The sequence below is a fragment of the Nuphar pumila genome, chromosome 13 (genome assembly GCF_984573655.1).
Source record: "Nuphar pumila chromosome 13, dmNupPumi1.hap1.1, whole genome shotgun sequence".
NCBI lineage: Eukaryota > Viridiplantae > Streptophyta > Magnoliopsida > Nymphaeales > Nymphaeaceae > Nuphar > Nuphar pumila.
Window position 1 is genome coordinate 22,982,361 of NC_143261.1, and position 21,107 is coordinate 23,003,467.

A 21,107-nucleotide genomic window follows, 5' to 3' on the forward strand; every position below is an offset into this window, starting at 1 on the left:
ACTAATTGTGAATTAGAAAATATGACAAATATGGCCAATTTGTTTTTTCTTGACACTGTTGCTTTTTTCACTTGAAAAACTAATTACCTTGGTTGGTTGAAATCATGATGCTTGATTATTAATGCATTTAATTTTTGAGGCAACATAAGGGCAAAACCATGAACAAAATCAATTGACCAGATTTCTCATGTTTTCTAACATGTGGCCAATCTGGGTATTATGCCCCAAAGCTAGTGCCATCTGCATTTTTATTGTTAAAATTTTATCATTATTCTGCAAAATTTCTTCGGTTGTGGACAAAGAATTTAGATTTCAGACTATGAAATAATTTATTTATTCTTGAAATGATATAAATTTGCTACAATTGTTTGTACATGCAATCTAAGTCGAAAATACCCTTCACATTTTTTCCATTTTTGTTGTAGATTCAACCTTATATTGTATACTTTCTTAGTAGTAAACACATTTTGGATTATGTTTTTACGACATGTAAATTGGTTTCTCAAAAATTTAAAAAATAGCAATTGATTAAATTCATGATTAAAAAATTATATTTTTACATCCATGCAGAATGATTCAAAGTTCAATCCCTGTCAAACAAATCATGCTGAATAGATCTACAAAGCTCAATTGAGCAGACACAACTTGTACATATGATTTTTCAGCTAAATTCTAGCTACAGTAGCAAATATACATAATTACATATCCTTCTGCAGCACACTGCAGAGCCTGGAACACTTGGAGAAGATGACAAAAGAAGGTGGGAAAGGTGAAAAACAGCGCGAGAGATGTGCCCGCTAATACGAGGGAGGAGGGACATCTCCCACGTCCCTTTCTGACTTTGTTTTGAAGCATCCTCAAGTCACGCCGACAACCACCTCACCACCACTTCTCATTTATGAAAAAAAAAAGTATCTTTGATTCCTACACAAGCTTTATTAACTGTTTTTTATTTATAACCAGAATTTATCTTTCTCACCATCAATTACCGATCTTCTGAAGCAACGACCAAATGGCACCCTCTCAATAATACATTAAAAATATACTGTTGCTTTTGGAAAAGCTTGGATAAATTTCTGTGTTCTGCTTCTTTTCCTCCTCTCATCCATTGTCCATAACCCATCTTCTTTACGTGCCATTTTAGGTGTCTTATTATTTTTTGGGGGATAAGCATTTTAGGTGTTTTATGTTTTTTTCTCTCTTGAGATTTTTGGGTTTCTTTCCTTTACTATTTCTTGTGCCAGGCAAATGGCCATTTTTTGCTGAAACGCTTGTTTTTTGCAAGGGTTGTGGGGGGTGAAGGGTGAAGATGGGGGAGGTTGGTACTGTTGATTTCCCGGAGGAGACATCAATTGCAGGGGAGGATCGGATTCTGGTGTCTGTTAGGCTTAGGCCTCTGAATCAAAGGGAGATAGCGAGGAATGATACTTCAGATTGGGAGTGCATCAATGAGACCACCGTCATTTTCAGGAACAGCCTTCCTGAACGTGCTATGCTCCCCACTGCCTATACTTTTGGTGAGAATGTGTCTTTTCCTCTAAATGTGCATCTCCATATCTTTGCAGATCTACCATGCTCGATCAGCTTATATCTAATCGATTGAAAGTCTTGGTTTTTGGTCGATTGTTGATTGGTGGTGTTTCTGAATTGCTAATGTGTGGATGGGCAGACCGGGTGTTTAACTGTGATACACCAACAAGACGAGTGTATGAGGAGGGAGCAAAGGAAGTAGCCCTTTCTGCTGTTGGTGGGATAAATTGTGAGTATGAACTGTTTGTCTCTTGGCTAACCTCAAGTTCTGCCTCTCATTGGCACATATTGAATGCTTGGAAGTTTCTGTACTAAATCTGCAGCAACCATATTTGCCTATGGACAAACCAGCAGCGGTAAGACCTACACCATGAGTGGGATTACAGAATACACTGTAACCGATATATATGACTACATACAGAGGGTAACCTGATTGATCCTAAAAATGTGTGTTGATTCTTGCATTTGTTGTTCACACATGGGTTTTTCTGCTGTAATGGGTGGTTTTGCTTGTGTTGGTTGTAGCACCAGGAGAGGGCATTCATTTTGAAATTCTCGGCCATGGAGATCTACAATGAAACGGTGAGAGATCTCCTCAGCAAAGATAGTACTCCTTTGAGACTTCTCGATGACCCTGAGGTGAGCTCCGATGCTTCTTTCTACAAAGTACAATATCTGGCGTGTGGTTATTTTATATGCACTAATGTATTTCTCAATGCTGATGGTGGTGGTATTGGTAGAGAGGGACGGTTGTGGAGAGGCTTACAGAGGAAACATTGAGGGACTGGAGCCATATGCAACATCTCCTGTCTATATGTGAAGGTAGGATGATGCCTGTTGTGCCGAGTTTGAGGGATTTTCTGTGTATTCATGAAGATGCTTTGTTGCAGCTCAAAGACAGATTGGAGAGACTGCCCTGAATGAGACAAGTTCTAGATCCCATCAGATTCTTAGGCTGGTGTGTGTTTTTCTCCCTACTTTTGGGTTTCGATTCCTCGGATAACCAAATTTTACAAGCATGCCCTTTGTCTATACTCTCTGCTAATCTTCCTGGTTTTTTTCATCTGCAGACAATAGAAAGTTCTGCTTGTGAGTTTCTAGGCAGGGACAATGCAAGCAGCTTGGTTGCAAGTGTGGTATGCACCAATGGTTCAGTTTAGTTTAGTTTGCTGTTGAGTGGAAAATATCTTATGCATTCTTGAAGGTGTTTTAGAGCTCAAGAGCATGCATATTGAGTTCAATCACGTGTACATGCAGAACTTTGTTGATCTGGCTGGGAGTGAACGTGCATCTCAGGCATTAGGAACAGGTGTAAGGTTGAAAGAAGGGTGCCATATAAATCGCAGCTTGCTTACGCTTGGAACTGTTATTCGCAAACTAAGGTCACTTATTTCTGATCTCTTGTTGTGATGTGTTACTTTAACTTTTAGTGCAGTCTGGAAACAATTAATTATCAGATATGCCACTATTAAGCTGCAAACAAGTATGCCCATATCGAATTGCACTTTTTAAAGTTTTCCCTAAGAAAGTGAAAATCAAATTGGGAAAAATAAATATAAGTTTTAGAAGGCAGGGAAAATTATAGTGACCTGTGGAATTCTGCCAAAATTCCATTCTGACCAGTTCATATTATTTCTTAACAAATTTCTAGCAAATGGATTTGCTAGCATTTGAACAATATAAAAGCAGCAGTTCCAGTTAGCGAATTTTACAGGTGTAGACTAAAACAATTTGTTCTGCTTCCTGTAATTTTTACGGTTTTTGCTACTGTTTGGTCCTTAGAATTAAAAGTGTCATTTTTTTTCTTGATTAAGCCATCATAGAGTTAGAACATTGTCATCTATCTGCGACACATTGTAGTTTGAATCCAACAAATTGAAAGATATGATGATTGTGTGCTTGGAGGTGCCTTGGAAATGTTAAAATAAATTTGACTGGGCTCTCATGTATTTTCTGATATGGCTGTGGTGGTTACATGTCTATGCTAGAATACACCATCCCAGTGCTAAAATATATTGGATTTGTAGGTTCTGTACTCCAAATGATTATGACTATCATTTTAATATGCTATATATAATTGATGCAATTTGTTTATGCTGCATTTTATTCCCACATTTATCCATACTTGATATGCTTCACTTGAAACAGCAAGGGAAGAAATGGGCACGTCCCATATAGAGACTCAAAGCTCACACGTATACTGCAATCTTCATTAGGAGGTAATGCAAGAACTGCCATCATCTGCACAATGAGTCCTGCAAGAAGCCATATCGAGCAGTCAAGGAATACTCTTCTCTTTGCAAGTTGTGCCAAGGAAGTGGTTACAAGTGCACAGGTTAACGTGGTAATGTCTGACAAAGCATTGGTAAAACATTTGCTGAGAGAATTGGCTAGATTGGAAGGTCAATTGAGATCTCCAGGGCCAGTTTCTGTCTCATATGACTCTGATGCATTGTTGAGGGAAAAAGACAACCAGATTCAAAAGGTTAAGATACAACTTGCATGTATTTTTTGGATATTAGATCTGCATACAACAGAAATTGCCTCTTTATATTTTAAATCTGCATGCAATAGAAATTCCTAGAAATATGTCTGAAGCATGCAATTCTCAACACATGTTCTTGTATTTGCAAACATGTTCAGGATGCATCACGAATGACAACATTGCATTTAACCAATTTTCATTTGTAATGCATATTTCTTTTACAAGATTACTATCGCTTGTGGACATGCCACTTGACTTTGTATGTGTGTGCATGTCTACATGTGTACACTCCAGGTGCACCTGCCTTCTTAACTGCTGAATCCATTTAGATCTAATGGGCTGTTGTGTAACTGCTTGGTGTCATTCTAGGAATTGATTGGAATGTTAGAAAACAATTGCAGAAACAAACAGAATTTCTTTAAGAGAAATTACTTTTTTAGCTTTGGTTCCTAGTCAAGTCCAAGTCAGACCCATTTCTACAATCTAACTTGATGTAGGGGGGTCCAGGTTTGGTGCATGTAAATTTGTATTGGATACAAGTTAAATCTGTTGAATTGATCTTATACTAGGTTAAAACCAAGTGGGTGCTAGCTGGATCCAAGCCAAACCCAATCTCGGATCCAGGTAGGTCTAGGTTGCATGATTTGGTTATAGATATGGTTCACGCAAAACTTGCTCTAGCATGATTAGCTTTTTTCAGTTTTACATTCAGGATTTTAGTGAAAAAAGGAAAAGGAAACCTTATAAACATGCCACTTATATCTTTCTTTTTATTAATCATTGTCAAACTTCATTTATGTCTGTTAGATCTAAACAAATCCAACAAAATCAGATAGGCAGTAGGTGCATGGCGAGCAATTGTTTATGTGTACGCTCATGTGTAAGTGTTCAATTGCTGTTTAATAAATTTGTTTTTTCATGTATGCATTTATATTTCAACAACAACAACTACGCATTTATATTTCAGCACTGTCATCATCATGGTACACTGAATATATTTAAAAGATCATGGTAAAATGCATATAACACTTTGAATGCATGAGAGTTAAAGAAATCACATGTTCTGGTGTCACAATTTATAATTCCAGGAAGCATTATCGTCTTATCATCCCCTTCTAGTGTTAGTGGAGGTTACAGACGGTGACATTTTTGACAAGTTATGGGACATTTAATAGGGAGCATGCATCTTCTTTTCTCAGGATCCACTGTTGGAAGTTGAAGGAAAACTTGCATGTCGTTACTGACATCCCCAAGCATCTCCGAGTCGTGTCCTGTGGCCATAGTCATGTCTATGCAATTGCAATATGGTTCATAAACTTCCCAAGTCCATGTTCAATGTTTTTATACTAACCTAGGATAGTTTTGGTAACCATTCTTAATTTTACAAAAGCTTGCTTTTGTCAACATAGACAAAAGTTTATTTCCCTTTTTGAAAATTTCCAAAGGTTGGGTGTATTTGTGAATTTATGCTAAAAATTGAGGCGCTATTTTGAAAATTTCCCAATATTTTTTTGAAGAATCAGATGGAGTTGGAAGTCAGTACCAGCAGTATTCCATGCTATCTTTTAGTTAAACTATCAGTGCAATAAAAAATTGAGTGGTGCTAATTGGGATTCGAGGATCCTAGTGCATAACTGCATGTTAATCAGGCAAGCATTTGATTTGGTTGAATATGCAGCAATAGGCACCAAAATTATATTGCACTATATGAGACATTCGTGCAGTCTTGTACATGTATTTACATGCATCTATGCCCGCACCACCTAACTTAATTTATAGTGATTTTTATAGAACTTGGATAAATTTGTTATGATGTTGAAGTTGATGACTCTTGTGCCTTTGCAGATGGAAAAGGAGGTAAAACAGTTGATCCAACAAAGAGATCTTGCTCTGTCTCAGCTTGAGGATTTACTTCAAGTGATAGGCAATGATCAGTTTTCCAGGCCATGGGTACATTTCATTAACTTAATCCGATTGATATTGCTTATACTATCAAATATTTTATTTATGCTTTTTTCTTTTTGTTTTCAGGAAGAATCATGTGTTGCTCCAACATCCCATGCACTGAATTCATGTGAAGAAGTTCCGGTTTTAGAGTCTTGTGATGGATACCAAGGCCTGAGTTTTAACTTGGGAGTGCTACATGCATCACAGAATTATGAAGTTAATAGGACAAACCATGTGGATTCAGTGAATGGGAAAAGCCTAGTGCATTCATATACTGGTTCCCTTGAAAAAAACAAAGACCATATTATTCATTCTAATGAGGGTTCTTGTCTTTCGGGTAGTCTAAAATCAACTGAACTGATCCCACATCTAGATCTGGATGGAATTGCTACATATTGTAGTGAAGATTCTGAAATAGAATGCAAAGATGTTAGGTGCATCCAGGCAGATGAATCAGACACTGGACAGAAGTTTGACTTCAAGATGTTCTCCTTGGACACAAATGAACCAGCAGAAACTTTTGTGATACGTGACAATACACATAAAACTAGCAATATTCCGAGTGATGTACAGTTGAAAGACATCATTAGAACAGATTCATCTATTACTCCATTAGATCAAAGGCATGAAAATGTGAAGAAATTTACAGAAAATCTATATAGCCCCTATCTGGATGAATCAGCACATTGGCCCTTAACCAATGGATTTGCCAGTTCCAAAGGCTTTAAGTTAACAAGGAGCAGGAGTTGTAGAGCAACAATCTTAACCAGTTTTTCATCTCCATTTTGGGAGGACTATCCAAACAACAACACACCACCTAGTAGATTTGAAAAAAACTTTACTGGAAGGCCTGAAGTTTTTAGGAGACCATTTGCATTGAATTTTTCTGCAGTACCAGAAACAGTAAACAGAGATGGTTCCCAAAATTGTAATGAAAGTGCTCTTGACATTAAAGAAGCACAATATAGGTTTAAAATTGCTGCTGAAGTGAACGTAAGCAGTATCCACAATTCTGTTGAGGAACTGAGGGATAGGTTGGCCAAACTTCAATATCAAAATAAACTCCATGGTGAATGCATGCACGCTTCTTTTCTGGTAATTGCTATTTTTATTTAGATACTTGATAGTGTCCATGGAGTAATGAGATTTTATGCTCTTTGTTGTTTGTTTGGGTCTCCCATTTCCTCAATAAGGTTTCCATCATCTTTAGTTATCATGGGTATTATTTGTGAATTTCCCATCCTTTGCAGTTACTTTGAAAACCGGCTAAGGTTATTTCCTTTCTTGATAAACATCTTATGATTATCTGTCTGTTAGGACATACATCTGATTCTTTTCTTGGTTTTCTTTATCTTTATTTTTATAATCTTCTCCATGAAAACTAAAGAGGTGCCGATAATGGAGTAAGAAAGTTGTTTGATCATGCCTCTAAAAGTGAAAATTAACTTGTTCAGCCTGTAAGGAAATTCAAGTGCCAAAAACAATGTCACAAAGTGACTACAAGAAGGCACAATGGCATAAGCACAATGTCACAAGACACAATATACCACAAAGGGCAAACACCAAAAACACACAAGAGAGAAGAGAACTTGAAATAATAGTGGAACCTTAATTGAAATGCTTGAAAAAGCATTAAGAAGAATAGGGGAGAAGTCCCCTTTAAATACACCACAAGAGGGGCCAAGGGGGAGCTCCCAAAAGAGTGGTTAGGAGCTCCCCTACAATCATATTTGTGACTGTTGGGGAGAGTATCCCCTTTTTACCCCTTTAATTAACCAAAAATAAAAATAAAAATACAAAAATGTCCCTAATGGACATGTCTATTTACAAAATAATGAAAAGACTAAATTGCCCCTAGTGGGCATTACAATATATATATATATATAATATCTATATATTTTAATACCCTCTCTCAAACTGACGATGAGATCACCGAGAGTTTGCTTAGATGAAAGTAGAAACGGGGTAATGGCAAGGCTTTGATAAAGAAATCTGCGAGCTAATACTCTGAAGTGACATATGGTAGTTGAATGGTGCCCCATAAAAATTCATTTTTAACATAATGACAGTCCATCTCGATATGCTTTGTTCGTTCATGGAATATGTGATTGCTAGCAATGTAGATGACACTCTTATTGTCGTAACACAACTTCGAAGTATTAAAGATAATGACTCTCGTATCTTTGAGCAAACTTCTCAACCAAACAAGTTCAGTTGTAGTTGTGGCCATCACCCTATACTCAACTTACGTGGAAGATAGAGACACCTTTTGTTGTTTCTTGCATCTTCAAGAGATTAATGATTCTCTAAAAAAAACATAATAACCTGTGGTAAAAATACGATCATTTGGGCTACAACCCCAATCAGAATTAGTATAAGCAATTAAATTAGGATATGAAAAAGAAGATAAAAATAGTCCTTTGGTTATGGATTCCTTCAAATATTTGATAATTCGCATGACGATAGCCATGTGAATGGTAGTAGGAGCAATTTGAAATTGATTTGCACTGTGAACAATATTTGGTCTAGTAATAGACAAATATGTTAGTGATCCAATCAATTGACTATAAGGAGTGAGATCTTCTAAAGGAGTTCTATCATCGACTCTCATCTTGGTGTTGATTACTTCTAGAGTCTTCACTTTCTTTCCTTCAATTAAGCCAAACTTAGTAATAATATCTAATGCAAGCTTCATTTGAGACAAAACATATCCCCAAGGAGAATATGCAACTTCGATCCCTAAAAAAAACATATAATAATAAAACAGTTATGTGATCACCTGCATTCTTAACAAAAAAAAGCAGTATTAGTATAACAAGAGGTAAAATCATTATAAAAAAGAACTTTACTAAAGCGATCATACCAAGCTTTTGAAGCTTGTTTAAGACCAGAAAGAGCTTTATTGAGTTTAAGAATTTTTCCTTTCTCAATCTCAAGACCCGGCGGAAGATCCATGTAGACTTTTTCACAAAGGTTTTAATTTAAAAAAGCATTTTTGACGTCTCATTGATAGATAGGCCATTGTTTAATAGATGTTAAGGCTATTAAGGTTCTTACACTAGTCATCCTAGCAACTGGAGTAAAGGTTTTCTCATAATCAATTTCATATTCTTGTGCATACCCTTTAGCAACTAACCTAGCTTTGTATCTTTCTAATGTCTCATCACTCTTAGTTTTGACTTTATAAACCCATCTACATCCAATAGCCTTTTTTCATAAAAGGAGACCTACAATTTTTCAAGTGTTAGCTTTTTTGAGTGCTTTTAATTCAAGTCTCGTAGCAGCAATCCAATGTGAATGTTGCTTGGTTTCTTTAAAGTTTGAAAGCTCATAATAGGAATGGATCATCATTAGACAAGTTCTATAATTTGAGAAAAAAGAATCATATGACACAAATTTTTGAGTGGTCTACTATTCTTATAAGATCGCCTAGGTAGAGATTCTTCAACTTGGTCTTCTAAGGAAATGTTTTGAGAATATATGTCGAAAGCATTTTGATGTTCATTTTCCTCTCGTTGATTATACACATGTATGTCATTGGGATTCTCATTGTGAGAATCATTATTTTGATAAAACAAAACATCATTTTGATGAGAATTGTCATCACAAACATTATCACAAATAGTATAATTAAAATCTTTAGACTTATTTATAGGCAATAAGTCAAAGAGAAAAGAATAATCAACATCTTTAGGTTTTTAAGTTTCAAATCCATTTTGTTCTTCAAAAAAAGTCATATTTCTTGAAATATAAAGTTTGTTATTTTTAATATCATAACACCTATATCCCTTTTGATTTTCACCATAGCCAATAAAAGCGCATTTAAGAGCTTTTGGTGAAAGTTTATCTTGTCCTTGAAAAAGAACAAAGCATTTACAACAAAAAATTCTTAATCTTTTAAAATTCAGAGACATTTTGAATAATTTTTCAAAGGGAGCAACATTTTTTAAAGATGAGGATGGCATCCGATTTATAAGATAAATTGCGGAAAGAGCGACTTCGCCCAAAAGTTCTTTGGAACATTTTTAGAAACAAGAAGAGTTCTTGTTGCTTTAATAAGATGCTTATGTTTTCTTTTGGTAAAACCATTTTGTTGAGAAGTTTTAGGACTAAATCTTGGATGAATAATGTCATTTTGTTTAAGGTAGTTTTGAAATTCATTTTACATGTATTCTCCTCTGAAAGCATATCTAAAAATGGCTATATTGTTTTGAAATTGATTTTGAATAAGGATATGAAATTCTTTAAAAATAGAAAAAACATCGGATTTGTTTTTAATAAAATATACCCAAGTGTATTTAGTAAAATCATTAATAAAGACAACATAATATGAATATCCTCTCGGTCCCCATATATCTGAATACACTAATTCAAATGGTCTCTTGGAAATAAAGTTGCTATGTGGATAAGGAAAAAAATGCATTTTTCCAAGGATAAAATCATTGCATGTAAATTCTTTTTTATTATAAAAGTTTTTCAAAAAACAAATACAACTTAGAAACGCTAGGGTGACCAAGCCTTTTGTGCAAAGTAACAATATCTTTAGATTAGACATGATTACAAAATGATTTGGATGTCAAAGACAAAAAATTTATATAATATAGGTCTCCTCTTCTATGACCTTGCCCAATCTGCTTTCTGGACCGGAGATCCTGCACATAACAATTGGTTGGTGAAAAAGAGACATTACATCCAAAATCGGTTATTTGATAAACGAAAAAAAAATTAAGTTAAGTTTTATAATAAACCAAAATTTTGGAACATAAAATTCTTTGCCTTGACTTAAATTTTTTTAAGGTTTCCCATCCCTTTAACATCTAATGGTGTTCCATCGGCCGTGGAAACAAATGATTTAAAAGAGTTAAGACTTGGTTTGGATAAAAGAGATGCATTTGGAGTCATATGAAAGGAGGCACCCAAATCAAAGATCCAAGAGGACATACAAGGAGTTGATGAGACCGCGGCATTGGAGGTGGAAGGTGTGGAAGAGTTGATTCTCATGAATTGTTGGAGAGTTTTCGTAAGTTGAGCAATGAAATCCTTTATGTCTCCATCTTTTCTTGATTCTTCACTTGAATTGCTTGGACTATCTCCAGCGGAAGCCACCTCTTTTTAAGCTTAGGACAATCGGGTCTAAGATGACCCAGTTCATTATAATGGTTTTCTTCATCCACCATTGTTATTTTTCTAAAAATGAGGAGGTTTATATATCCTCATGTTGTTTCTCGGTCTAGATACTGCATGAACCTCATCAAAATCTTTTAAGAGCCAAGCGAGTTTATTCTTGGTATAAATCGATAAAGATTTTACTAAAAAGAGTACAAGCCTTATGAAGAAGGCATCCTCTTAGTTATTCAAATTCGGGATGAAGCCTGTGAATAAATTAAAAAAAAAATCTTTCTCCATTTGCTCTTACCTCATATCTATAGCACTTCCTTACCATTGTGATTCAAGGAGAGCAAGTTTAACCCATAGAGGAGATAAAGTACTATAATAGTCTCTAATATTCATATCCCCTTGCTTGGTTTCTTTTACTTTTTTTTGTAAAAAGAAATGTCTTGCAAGGTCCTTTTGAGTGTACATCGCTTTCAGGAAGAATCATGCTTTATTTGCCTTCTTAAATTTGGTTAGATTAGTACAAATCTTGAGCTCCACATTATTCATGAACCATGCCAATATTTTGGCATGCTCACTTTTTTAATCTTCAACTTTGGATTGGTATTCTTCAATAGCTTTAGCCTTTTCTTTTTCACCAAAAGTTTTTTCTTTATTCTTTTCCTTCTTGGTGAGCTTCAATTGTGGTTTCGGAATAGTTCTACGTACATATCCCCAAAGTTTCTTACCTTTGAGGTTGTTTTCTATAGCGGTCACTCACATTCTATAGTTGGTCCCATTTAATTTGAATGAGAGGTCGATCTTTGCATCTTTGTCGGTCATTGCGGAAGAGTTGAAGAAGAACAAGAGTATTAAGCTTAATAACACTCAAACATAAGAGAGAGAAGTCCCAAGAGTGCTTCCAACACCTAAGAACTCCGATACCATGTAAGGAAATTCAAGTGTAAAAAACAATGTCACAAAGTGACTACAAGAAGATACAATCATATAAGCACAATGTCTCTAATGAACAAGATACAATATGTCACAAAGGGCAAACACCAAAAACACACGAGAGAAGAGAACTTGAAATAATAGTGGAACCTTTATTGAAATGCTTGAAAAAGCATTAAGAAGAATAGGGGAGAAGTCCCCTTTAAATACACCACAAGAGGGGCCAAGGGGAGCTCCCAAAAGAGTTGTTGGGAGCTCCCCAACGACTCTTAAGGGATCTCCTTTTTACCCCTTTAATTAACCAAAAAGAAAAATATAAAAATATAAAAATACAAAAATGTCCCTAATGGACATGTCTATTTACAAAATGATGAAAAGACCAAATTGCCCCTAATGGGCATTACAAAAGATTATATATATATATATATATATATATATATATATATAGATAGATAGATATATATTTTAACACAGACTACAATATTATGTTAAGTTGGTAACAGGAATCTTGATCATTTGGCAATTACAGATTATTGGCCTAAAATGACACATTGATTCTTGGTTTGCTAGGATTAGTTCATGATGAATCCGAAAGATTTAAAGTGGTACTAAATCTTGGGAAAATATCTAAAAGTTATACACTGCCGGTCCCAAGCTCGGATAAAGGAGGAGGGTTGCGGTAGGCCTGTGACAGCCAACATAAAAACTTAGTCATACCCTATGAATATGAATCAATATGAGAATTTCGTTGGGGCGTTCCCTACTGAGCGACGCGTTGTACTCTATAGGCCCGGAGGCAGTGATAAATGGGCAAGGGTTGCCAGGTCGTCGCCCGGAAGCGACGCGTCACACCGGCGCCCGGGTGTGGTGTCAAATAGGCAAGGGTTCCCTCACTTTGTTGGACGGGTGGGGGTAAAGAAGTTAGTCCAAGACCATAAAATTAGGTTAGCCACTTGGAACATAGGACCTTTAACTGGTAAGTTGGTAGAGTTAGTAGATGTTATGTGTAGGAGAAAGATTGATATTTTATGTCTACAAGAGACCAAATGGGTAGGTGAGAAAGCAAAAATGATAGAACCTTGGGGATATAAGATTTGGTATACAGGTATAAATAGGAATAGGAATGGAGTAGGGATTGTTATGAGTCGTGAGTTTATAGATAATGTAGTTGAGGTCCGTAGGAAGGGTGATAGGATTTTACTTATTAAATTAGTATTAGGTACGAATATTATTAATATTATTAGTGTTTATGCACCTCAAGTAGGTTTAGATGATTCCATTAAGCGTCAATTTTGGGAAGATTTAGATGGAGTAGTACAAGGGATATCTTATGGAGAAAGGCTTTTTATCGGCGGTGACCTTAATGGGCATGTACGCATTAGTAGGGATGGATTTGAGAGTACCCATGGAGGCTATGGTATAGGAGAAAGAAACGAAAGTGGAGAAAGGATTTTAGATTTTGGTTTGTCCTATGATATGATCTTAGCAAACACTTGGTTTAAGAAGAGGGAGTCTCACCTAGTAACATTTAAAAGTGGGGTTAATACGAGTCAGATAGATTTTTTCCTACTTAGAAAGAGAGATAGGGGTTGTTGCATCGATTGTAAGGTTATACCGGGAGAAAGTGTAGCTACACAACATAGAGTCTTAATTTTAGATCTTAGAATTAGACAATACCGCAAAAGGGATAGACATATGATAGATCCTAGAATTAAGTGGTGGGCACTGAAAGAAGCTAAACAAGGAATGTTTGTAGAGCGGGTAGTTAAGGAAGTTGATTGGTGTCTCGAGGAGGATTCAGAATCTATGTGGAATAAGATAGCAGGTGGCATGAGAAAGGTGGCTAAGGAGGTATTGGGTGAGTCTAAAGGCGGTGCACCGCTAGGTAAGGATACATCGTGGTGGAACGAGGATGTCAAATTAGCTATTAAGGTTAAAAGAGAGTGTTATAGAAATCTAAGTAAAAATCGTGATAATGAGAATTTGGAGAAGTATATGATAGCAAAGAAGAAAGCTAAAAAAGTAGTTCGGAACGCGAGGGATAAGGTATATAAGGAGGTTTATGACAAGTTGGATACCAAAGAGGGTGAGAAGGATATTTATAGGCTTGCAAAGATGAGAGATAGGAAATCGAGGGATCTGGGTATGGTTAGATGTATCAAAGATGAAACACAAAGGGTTTTAGTCAAAGATGAGGAGATTAAGGAGAGATGGAAAGATTATTTTGATAAGCTATTTAATGAAAGTCATGCTCAGGATCTATAAAACTTTTCAATTCCTTTTCATGAGATGAATCGTGACTTCATGCGCAAGATTCAAAAGAAAGAAATTGCAGAGGCTTTGAAGAAAATGAAATCAAGAAGGGCAGTTGGCCCAGATGGTATACCTATCGAGGCTTGGAAATGCTTGGGAGAGAGAGGTTTAGAATGGTTGATAAATATTTTTAACAAGATTTGGAGGACAAATAAGATGCCTAATGAGTGGAGGAAGAGTACTTTGGTGCCTCTATATAAGAATAAGGGTGATATACAAGATTGCACAAACTATCGTGGTATAAAACTCATGAGTCATACTATGAAACTTTGGGAGAGGGTGATTGAGTCTAGGTTGAGGAAGATTGTCATGATATCGGAGAATCAATTTGGTTTTATGCCTGGAAGATCAACTATGGAAGCTATACATCTTCTTAGACAACTTATTGAGAGAAATAGAGAGAGGAACAAAGATTTGCATATGGTTTTTATTGATTTGGAGAAGGCTTACGATAGAGTACCTAGGGACGTTCTCTGGTGGACAATGATGAAGAAAGGTGTTTATCTCAAGTACATTAGTATTATTAAAGATATGTATGAAGGAGTAGTAACCAATGTCCGCACTTGTGGAGGGGTGACAACCAATTTTCCTATAACGGTTGGGTTACATCAAGGATCTGCTTTAAGCCCTTTCCTATTTGCTATAGTGATGGATGAGCTTACGAGATCAATTCAAGAAAATGTGCCGTGGTGTATGTTGTTTGCTGATGATATTGTTTTGATTGATGAGTCTAGAGTTGGGGTTAATGCTAAGTTAGAATTATGGAGACAGACATTGGAAGCAAGAGGTTTTAAGTTGAGTAAGAGTAAGACAGAATACATGGAATGTCGATTTAGTAAGCAACGAAGTAGTGATGGGAGTGTAGTGAAGCTTGGTGAGCACGAAATACCGGTGGATGATTCTTTCAAATATTTAGTATCTATCATTCAAAAGTATGGAGAAATTGATGGAGATGTAAATCATAGGATAAAGGTTGGGTGGATGAAATGGAAGAGTGCAACTGGAGTGTTGTGCGATCGTAGAATGCCATTGCGGTTGAAGGGAAAGTTTTATAGGACGACTATTAGGCCCGCTTTACTATATAGTACGGAATGTTGGGCTGCCAAGAGACATCATATTCAAAAAATGAGTGTAGCTGAGATGCGTATGCTGAGATGGATGTGTGGAAATACAATAAAAGATAAGATTCAGAATGAGGAGATACGTAAGAAGGTAGGCGTTGCACCCATTGAAAATAAGATGAGAGAGAATCGTTTACGGTGGTTTGGACATATTCGACGAAGGCCTAATGATGCTCCAGTTAGAAGGATGGAGAAATGGGAAAATATATTAGTTAAAAGAGGTCGGGGTAGGCCTAGGAAGACATGGATGGAGGTGATAAGAAAGGATATGAATGCTTTGAACCTCACCGAGGACATGACATTGGATAGAAATGAATGGAGGAGAAGGATTCATGTGGAAGACCCATAATGATTTTCTTTGTTGGTTCATATCGCCGACCCCAATTGTTTTGGGATGAAGGCGTAGTTGTTGTTGTTGTTGGGTTCTAGAACTAACTTTTTATGCCAATGTACCATTTTTAGCTGGTAGGGCAAATTCTTTCTTTTGACCATTCAATTCTCCTTTTGAAATTGAATAGATGTAGTGACAGGAGGCCACTTATTGCTTTTGATGGCCCATGTTTGCGCCTCTCTTCCCTACTTTTTAGCCTTTTCTAAGCTATGATAGCTATCTATATGGTTGTCTCCTATATCACCAACATTACCAGTGTGTGCCTAGTTTTAGTCATAGGCTAGAGGATGCTAGAACTATAACCTGACTTAGGTAGTAGATTTATTGATATGTTTATCGGTGTTATGAATTCGACATTGATGGTTTCTGACCAAATACACTGACTCCTCTCATATAAATGGTTTTTCTCTTAGATTAGAGAGGAAGCTGTCAATGTAGGTTCTGATTTCCATCCACTGCAGATCCAGAATCTTCCTTGAATCCAAAATTTGGACTGGCATTGCTACCAGTAGTAGGAAACTTAAAGATCCAAGAATTGTAGAGTCAGTTGCAATGTATATGTACCCTGAATGCTTGTAGCTTTAGCCTGTCTTGTGTTGTATGGAATAGAATTTCTTTTATGTGTATGTGATGTGCTAGTGCCAGTTCATATTGGTGACTGTGGTGTTTTGGTACATTATTATTATTATTATTTTTTAATAGGTATATTGTTTGTTAATGGGGCTAAGATCTTTCTAGGGCTTCTATGTCAAGAAAGATGATGATCTCAGTGCCCCTAGGTAAAATAGGAGATAATTAACGGTGACAATAATAGAAAAGATGAGTAGAATGATTGGTCAGTGTTGTAGTCAGTTTCTTTTCATTATCACATTGGTTTTCATGGTTTTCTTTTGCCTTCTTTCTCACTATAGACCTTATTCTATTTTGACTTAGGCCATTTCTTTTCCTATCAAACCTTCTGTTGTTTTCCTTACGTATTCTTTTTATCTAGTTCTTTACTTGCTGGATTTTATGGTATTTTCAACATTCGAACCACTGTTGGTCGCACCCGTTATCAAAGCTTTCAGCGTGTCTGAAATAAATTGTCGTGTTATTTAGTGTGTTATCCTTTCCTTTGTCATGCATGGTTCTTGTATTAGACTTCTTTATCAGAATATCTATATTTAATTTTAGAGGAAGATTTGGTGAATCACTGAATTTGTTGTGCCATCTCAAAACCAAGTGATCTTCCGTTGAATTCCCACCACTGTCAGACAAAAAAAATATACAAGGAAATACATGAAACTAAAATGCCTTTCTTTATGTAAATTAATTGTGTTCTTTTGTTGATGTATTCAGGATGCTAAACCAAATGTTATTGAAGATTCAAGGAATGAGAAGTGTGTGGAAGTTGTGGCAGTGACCAAAGTTCCAGAACCTATTGAGACACCCTCTGATTGGTCTGTGAAATTTGAGATGCAGCAGGAGCAGATAATTGAACTATGGCACGTGTGCAATGTCTCCTTGATCCATAGGAGTTGTTTCTTCCTGCTTTTCAATGGTGACCCAGCTGACTCAGTATACATGGAAGTGGAAATGAGGAGGCTTTCCTTCCTTAAGGACAAATATTTTCATGGCAACCAGGATGAAGGTTCAATGGTGGATGGAAATAATATTGCGAGAGCTTCAAGGTACTCGGTCATTTTCATGTTGTGTCACTGCTTTTCCTTTTGAGACTACTTTTACACTTATCGATACAAGAAACCAGGGTATAGATTCAGGACAATTAGCATAACCTCCATGTACGATGAGTGTGGAAAACACAATAGTTGGCTGTGTGGTGTATGATGAATGCTGCTCATCTCCTAGTGAAGAGTTCTTTGGCTTTTTAAAATGAGAATTCTATCCTTGTATTAGCATTGTTGATCTTTGGGTTACATTGGTCACCATATAAGAAGTCATGAACCCATAATCTGCAGAATGCATCATTTTCTCAGTTGTTTGTGAATCTAAAACATCAATGCTAGCCAGTTGGCCAGTATCGCAACAACCTAACTTTCAGTATGGCTCCTTGCTAGCAATGACCTATGACTCAACCGCCCATTAAGCCACCAACACTGGTTCTAGCTGCATATTCACATATTGCTGAATGCATCATTAAGGTTAGCATGGCATGGTGGTTAAGGCATTTAATGGAACTGTATTTGTAATTAGATATTTTTGTCAGTGGAACTATATTTGTAATTAGATATTTTTCTTCTCTATGGTGTGGAACAAACAAGCATATTTTCTTGCCTTAAGGGTTATTTTAATCATGAGGAATGTTCTGTTAATTTTGTTTTTTGTTGCTTTTCAAGTTGTAAGTTGAACATAGATGGTGTGAACCACCTTGATCAGATAGAGTTGAGTGTAATGAATTGTTTCAATGCTAAAGGACTTGATTATGCTAGTATCCCCTTCGCTGAATTTTGGGATTAATTCTGTAGGTTAATTGTTACCTTAATATGCTTGTGTGTGTGTGTGTGTGTGTGTGTGTGTGTGTGATGGATTGTATTACTTGTCTTAGAGTAAAGCAATCTGTTTGTATTTTCATGGTGATTTCAGTATCCAAGCTTTAAGGCGTGAGAGAGAGATGCTCAGCAAATTGATGCAGAGGAAATTATCAACAAAAGAAAGGGAAAGTTTGTATAAGAAGTGGGACATCAGGTTGGATAGCAAGCGGCGAAGATTACAATTGGCACACAAATTATGGACTGACACTGCAAACATGGACCACATTCGAGAAAGTGCACTTACTGTTGCTCAGCTTGATGGTTTTCAGGAACCAGGAATGGCTTTAAAGGAAATGTTTGCGCTGAATTTCTCATCTAAAAAAAGTGGTCACTCTTCAAGTTGGAAGCCTATCTTTTCCGTGCTCAACTCTTGATTTCACAGAAATAGCAGAGTCTGTATAGAAGTTCAGTGTATAGGATGAGTGATTGAATGTTAGAAGGCTTGTAAAATCCTTAAAACGAACAAAAATGTTTCATGCAAATTTGTGCAATAGATGCATGATCGAATCTTGTCGATTCTTTCTTTGTTCTGTTATATTTGAGACGTTTCATGTTGTCAGTTTTGAGAGAGAGAATCTTCACTATCTGATACCCTTAAGCACGCTGCACCGTTTTACGTCTCCAGCACTGGGGGGTGTACATAAACGTTGAGTTTTTCTAGTCTTTGTTTCAGGGTACTGTTTTTTTTTTTTTTTGCCATGATTCACTGGTAATACCTTGTATTAGTTGACGAGAAAATATATTTTAAGAAAACACTTAGTTGGAATTGTTTATCAATGATAAGATTAGTATGATTCAATGGTTGAAAAAAATATATAAACCTGCAGAAATGATAGTAAGCAAAGAAACGGAAACTAACTTTTCAAGTTTGGCTAATTTGAAATTGTTCAACAAATTTTACATTAAGTTGGATGGAAGAGAATGTCTGTAGGGTATTACAAGTGTCACTAAAAGGTAAAATTATTGCTTTTGAGTATATAAGATTTGTTAAGAACTAAAAAAGATGGGTTCTAGGGAAGATCAGTTCAAATACAAGCATAATAAGTACTGTTATCGATTGTTAAATAAAAAAGCAGGTTAAACAATACTAATTAATTGAAGGGTTACTTGCAAAATATACCTATTTTTTCCATAATTAAAATGCATAACCCAAAAAATGCTTCATTCTCAAAAGCATACCCGATTGGTTTCCATGGGTAGCCAAAAACGGGGCTAGAAACAAGTGAGTGGATAGCCTTTTCCTCCATCTATAATCGAATATGGGGAGGACGACAAGTTGATATGCTGTAAGGAATGAAGGAACACAGACCATAATTACCAAGTGAGAATTGGGATGCAGAAGCAGTAGGGGAATCGAAATCGGGAAATAGTCATTTCAAATTTTTAGATGATTCAATATGCATTTAGGAAGGGATATGTAAAATTGTATGAGAATCGAGATTCCTAAAATAATCATAAATTTTAACATAGGAATCCGGATTTCCATGCAAAAGAATCGGGATTCCCAGTCATGGGATTCAAGATTCCTCGTCATGAGAATTTGGTATTTCCGAGCATGGGAATCAAGATTCCTGATCCATTTCGATTCTGCTTCCTATGAATTGTGATTCCCGACAGATTTTTATTCCACTTCATAGGAATCATGATTCCCACCCATGTATCATAAGTTGACTCCGGCAGCTATTGGACAGACCACTCTTGCAGCTCTTATAGTGGAAGATCTTTTGAACTCCAGCTGCCAGCCTTCATGTTCACTCCAGAAGTAATGAACCGTGCAATTCTATACCTTGCGAGGGAGCAGGGAAAGTAGAGGCAAGGGGACTGTGACTGCAGCAGCTGTCATACCAGAAGCTGGCTCGTGGTAGACCAGATGATGGTAACCAATTATTGCTATTCAGCATTACTATGCTCAAATCTGAAGTTCGATTCAAGCTTGAGCCTAATTCTATAGTGTAACAATCTCAACATTTCTAGTCTCACAAACCGCACAAATTTTAGTATGCTGATATTCTCAGCAAGAGCAATTCTCATGATGAAATTTAAAAAAGTTTGATTTTTTGGGAAAGAGGCCATTTTTTATGCAGCAACGTGCAGCTCCACTGCTGCTGACCATCCATCTCGACATTTTTCGAGATGGACAACGCACCCATCTCTAGAAATGCCAAAGATGGATGGTTGTCAGGCAGGTCGCTGCATGCCCATGCGGGCAACCGGCTGGGCGGCCTGATGGGCCAAGATGACCTAGCCCTAGCCCGCCATGGGCCGGGTTTGGACCATGATTTTAGGCCTGGACCCATTAGGTATCGGGCTCAGCCCGTGGGCTACTGAGCCGGCTCGATGGGCTTGAGTTATTTATTAATTTTTTTAATAATATAAAATTTTTAAAAATTAACTATTACATAGTAACTTGAATAACTATTACTGCTTACCTAATTAGTTGCATTAATTATTATTATTTACCTAATTAATTGCATAAAAACTTGCTATTTGTTAATTATAACTATTTGCCTTTCTTAAATGTCATATCATAATACATGGGTAGCATCATATCATAATATATCTGATAATATGTTAACGCAGTTCATGATGCTCTCTACAAGAATTTTGGGCATCATAATAACATGGGTGGATGTGGATTTTGCATCCATAGCATAAAACCCATAGTTCAATCCATTTCAAGCTGTATATCTCTTATTTTGTAAATATCATAGCATTAAATGTTTTGTGTTGTTATGTATTTT

The 21,107-nt window shown here is 36.3% G+C and overlaps 1 protein-coding gene across 1 annotated transcript; it reads left to right on the top strand.

The window, feature by feature from the left end:
- Window positions 1-1,066: 1,066 nt before the first annotated feature.
- LOC149818081 (kinesin-like protein KIN-7C) lies at window positions 1,067-18,883 on the top strand. Its single transcript, XM_089984346.1, has 13 exons — window positions 1,067-1,517; window positions 1,670-1,759; window positions 1,854-1,954; window positions 2,056-2,169; window positions 2,271-2,352; window positions 2,421-2,488; window positions 2,601-2,666; window positions 2,788-2,912; window positions 3,679-4,015; window positions 5,861-5,965; window positions 6,047-7,057; window positions 17,174-17,505; window positions 18,419-18,883. Exons 1-13 carry the CDS (start codon window positions 1,310-1,312, stop codon window positions 18,738-18,740), a joined length of 2,961 nt encoding a protein of 986 aa, XP_089840472.1. The 5' UTR covers window positions 1,067-1,309; the 3' UTR covers window positions 18,741-18,883.
- Window positions 18,884-21,107: the final 2,224 nt, after the last annotated feature.

Coding starts and splice junctions, on each gene's coding strand:
- LOC149818081 (XM_089984346.1), top strand. CDS start 1,310: ATGGGGGAGGTTGGTACTGTTGATTTCCCGGAGGAGACATCAATTGCA. Junction 2,489..2,600: donor CCCATCAGATTCTTAGGCTG/GTGTGTGTTTTT, acceptor TTTCATCTGCAG/ACAATAGAAAGTTCTGCTTG. Junction 2,913..3,678: donor ACTGTTATTCGCAAACTAAG/GTCACTTATTTC, acceptor CACTTGAAACAG/CAAGGGAAGAAATGGGCACG.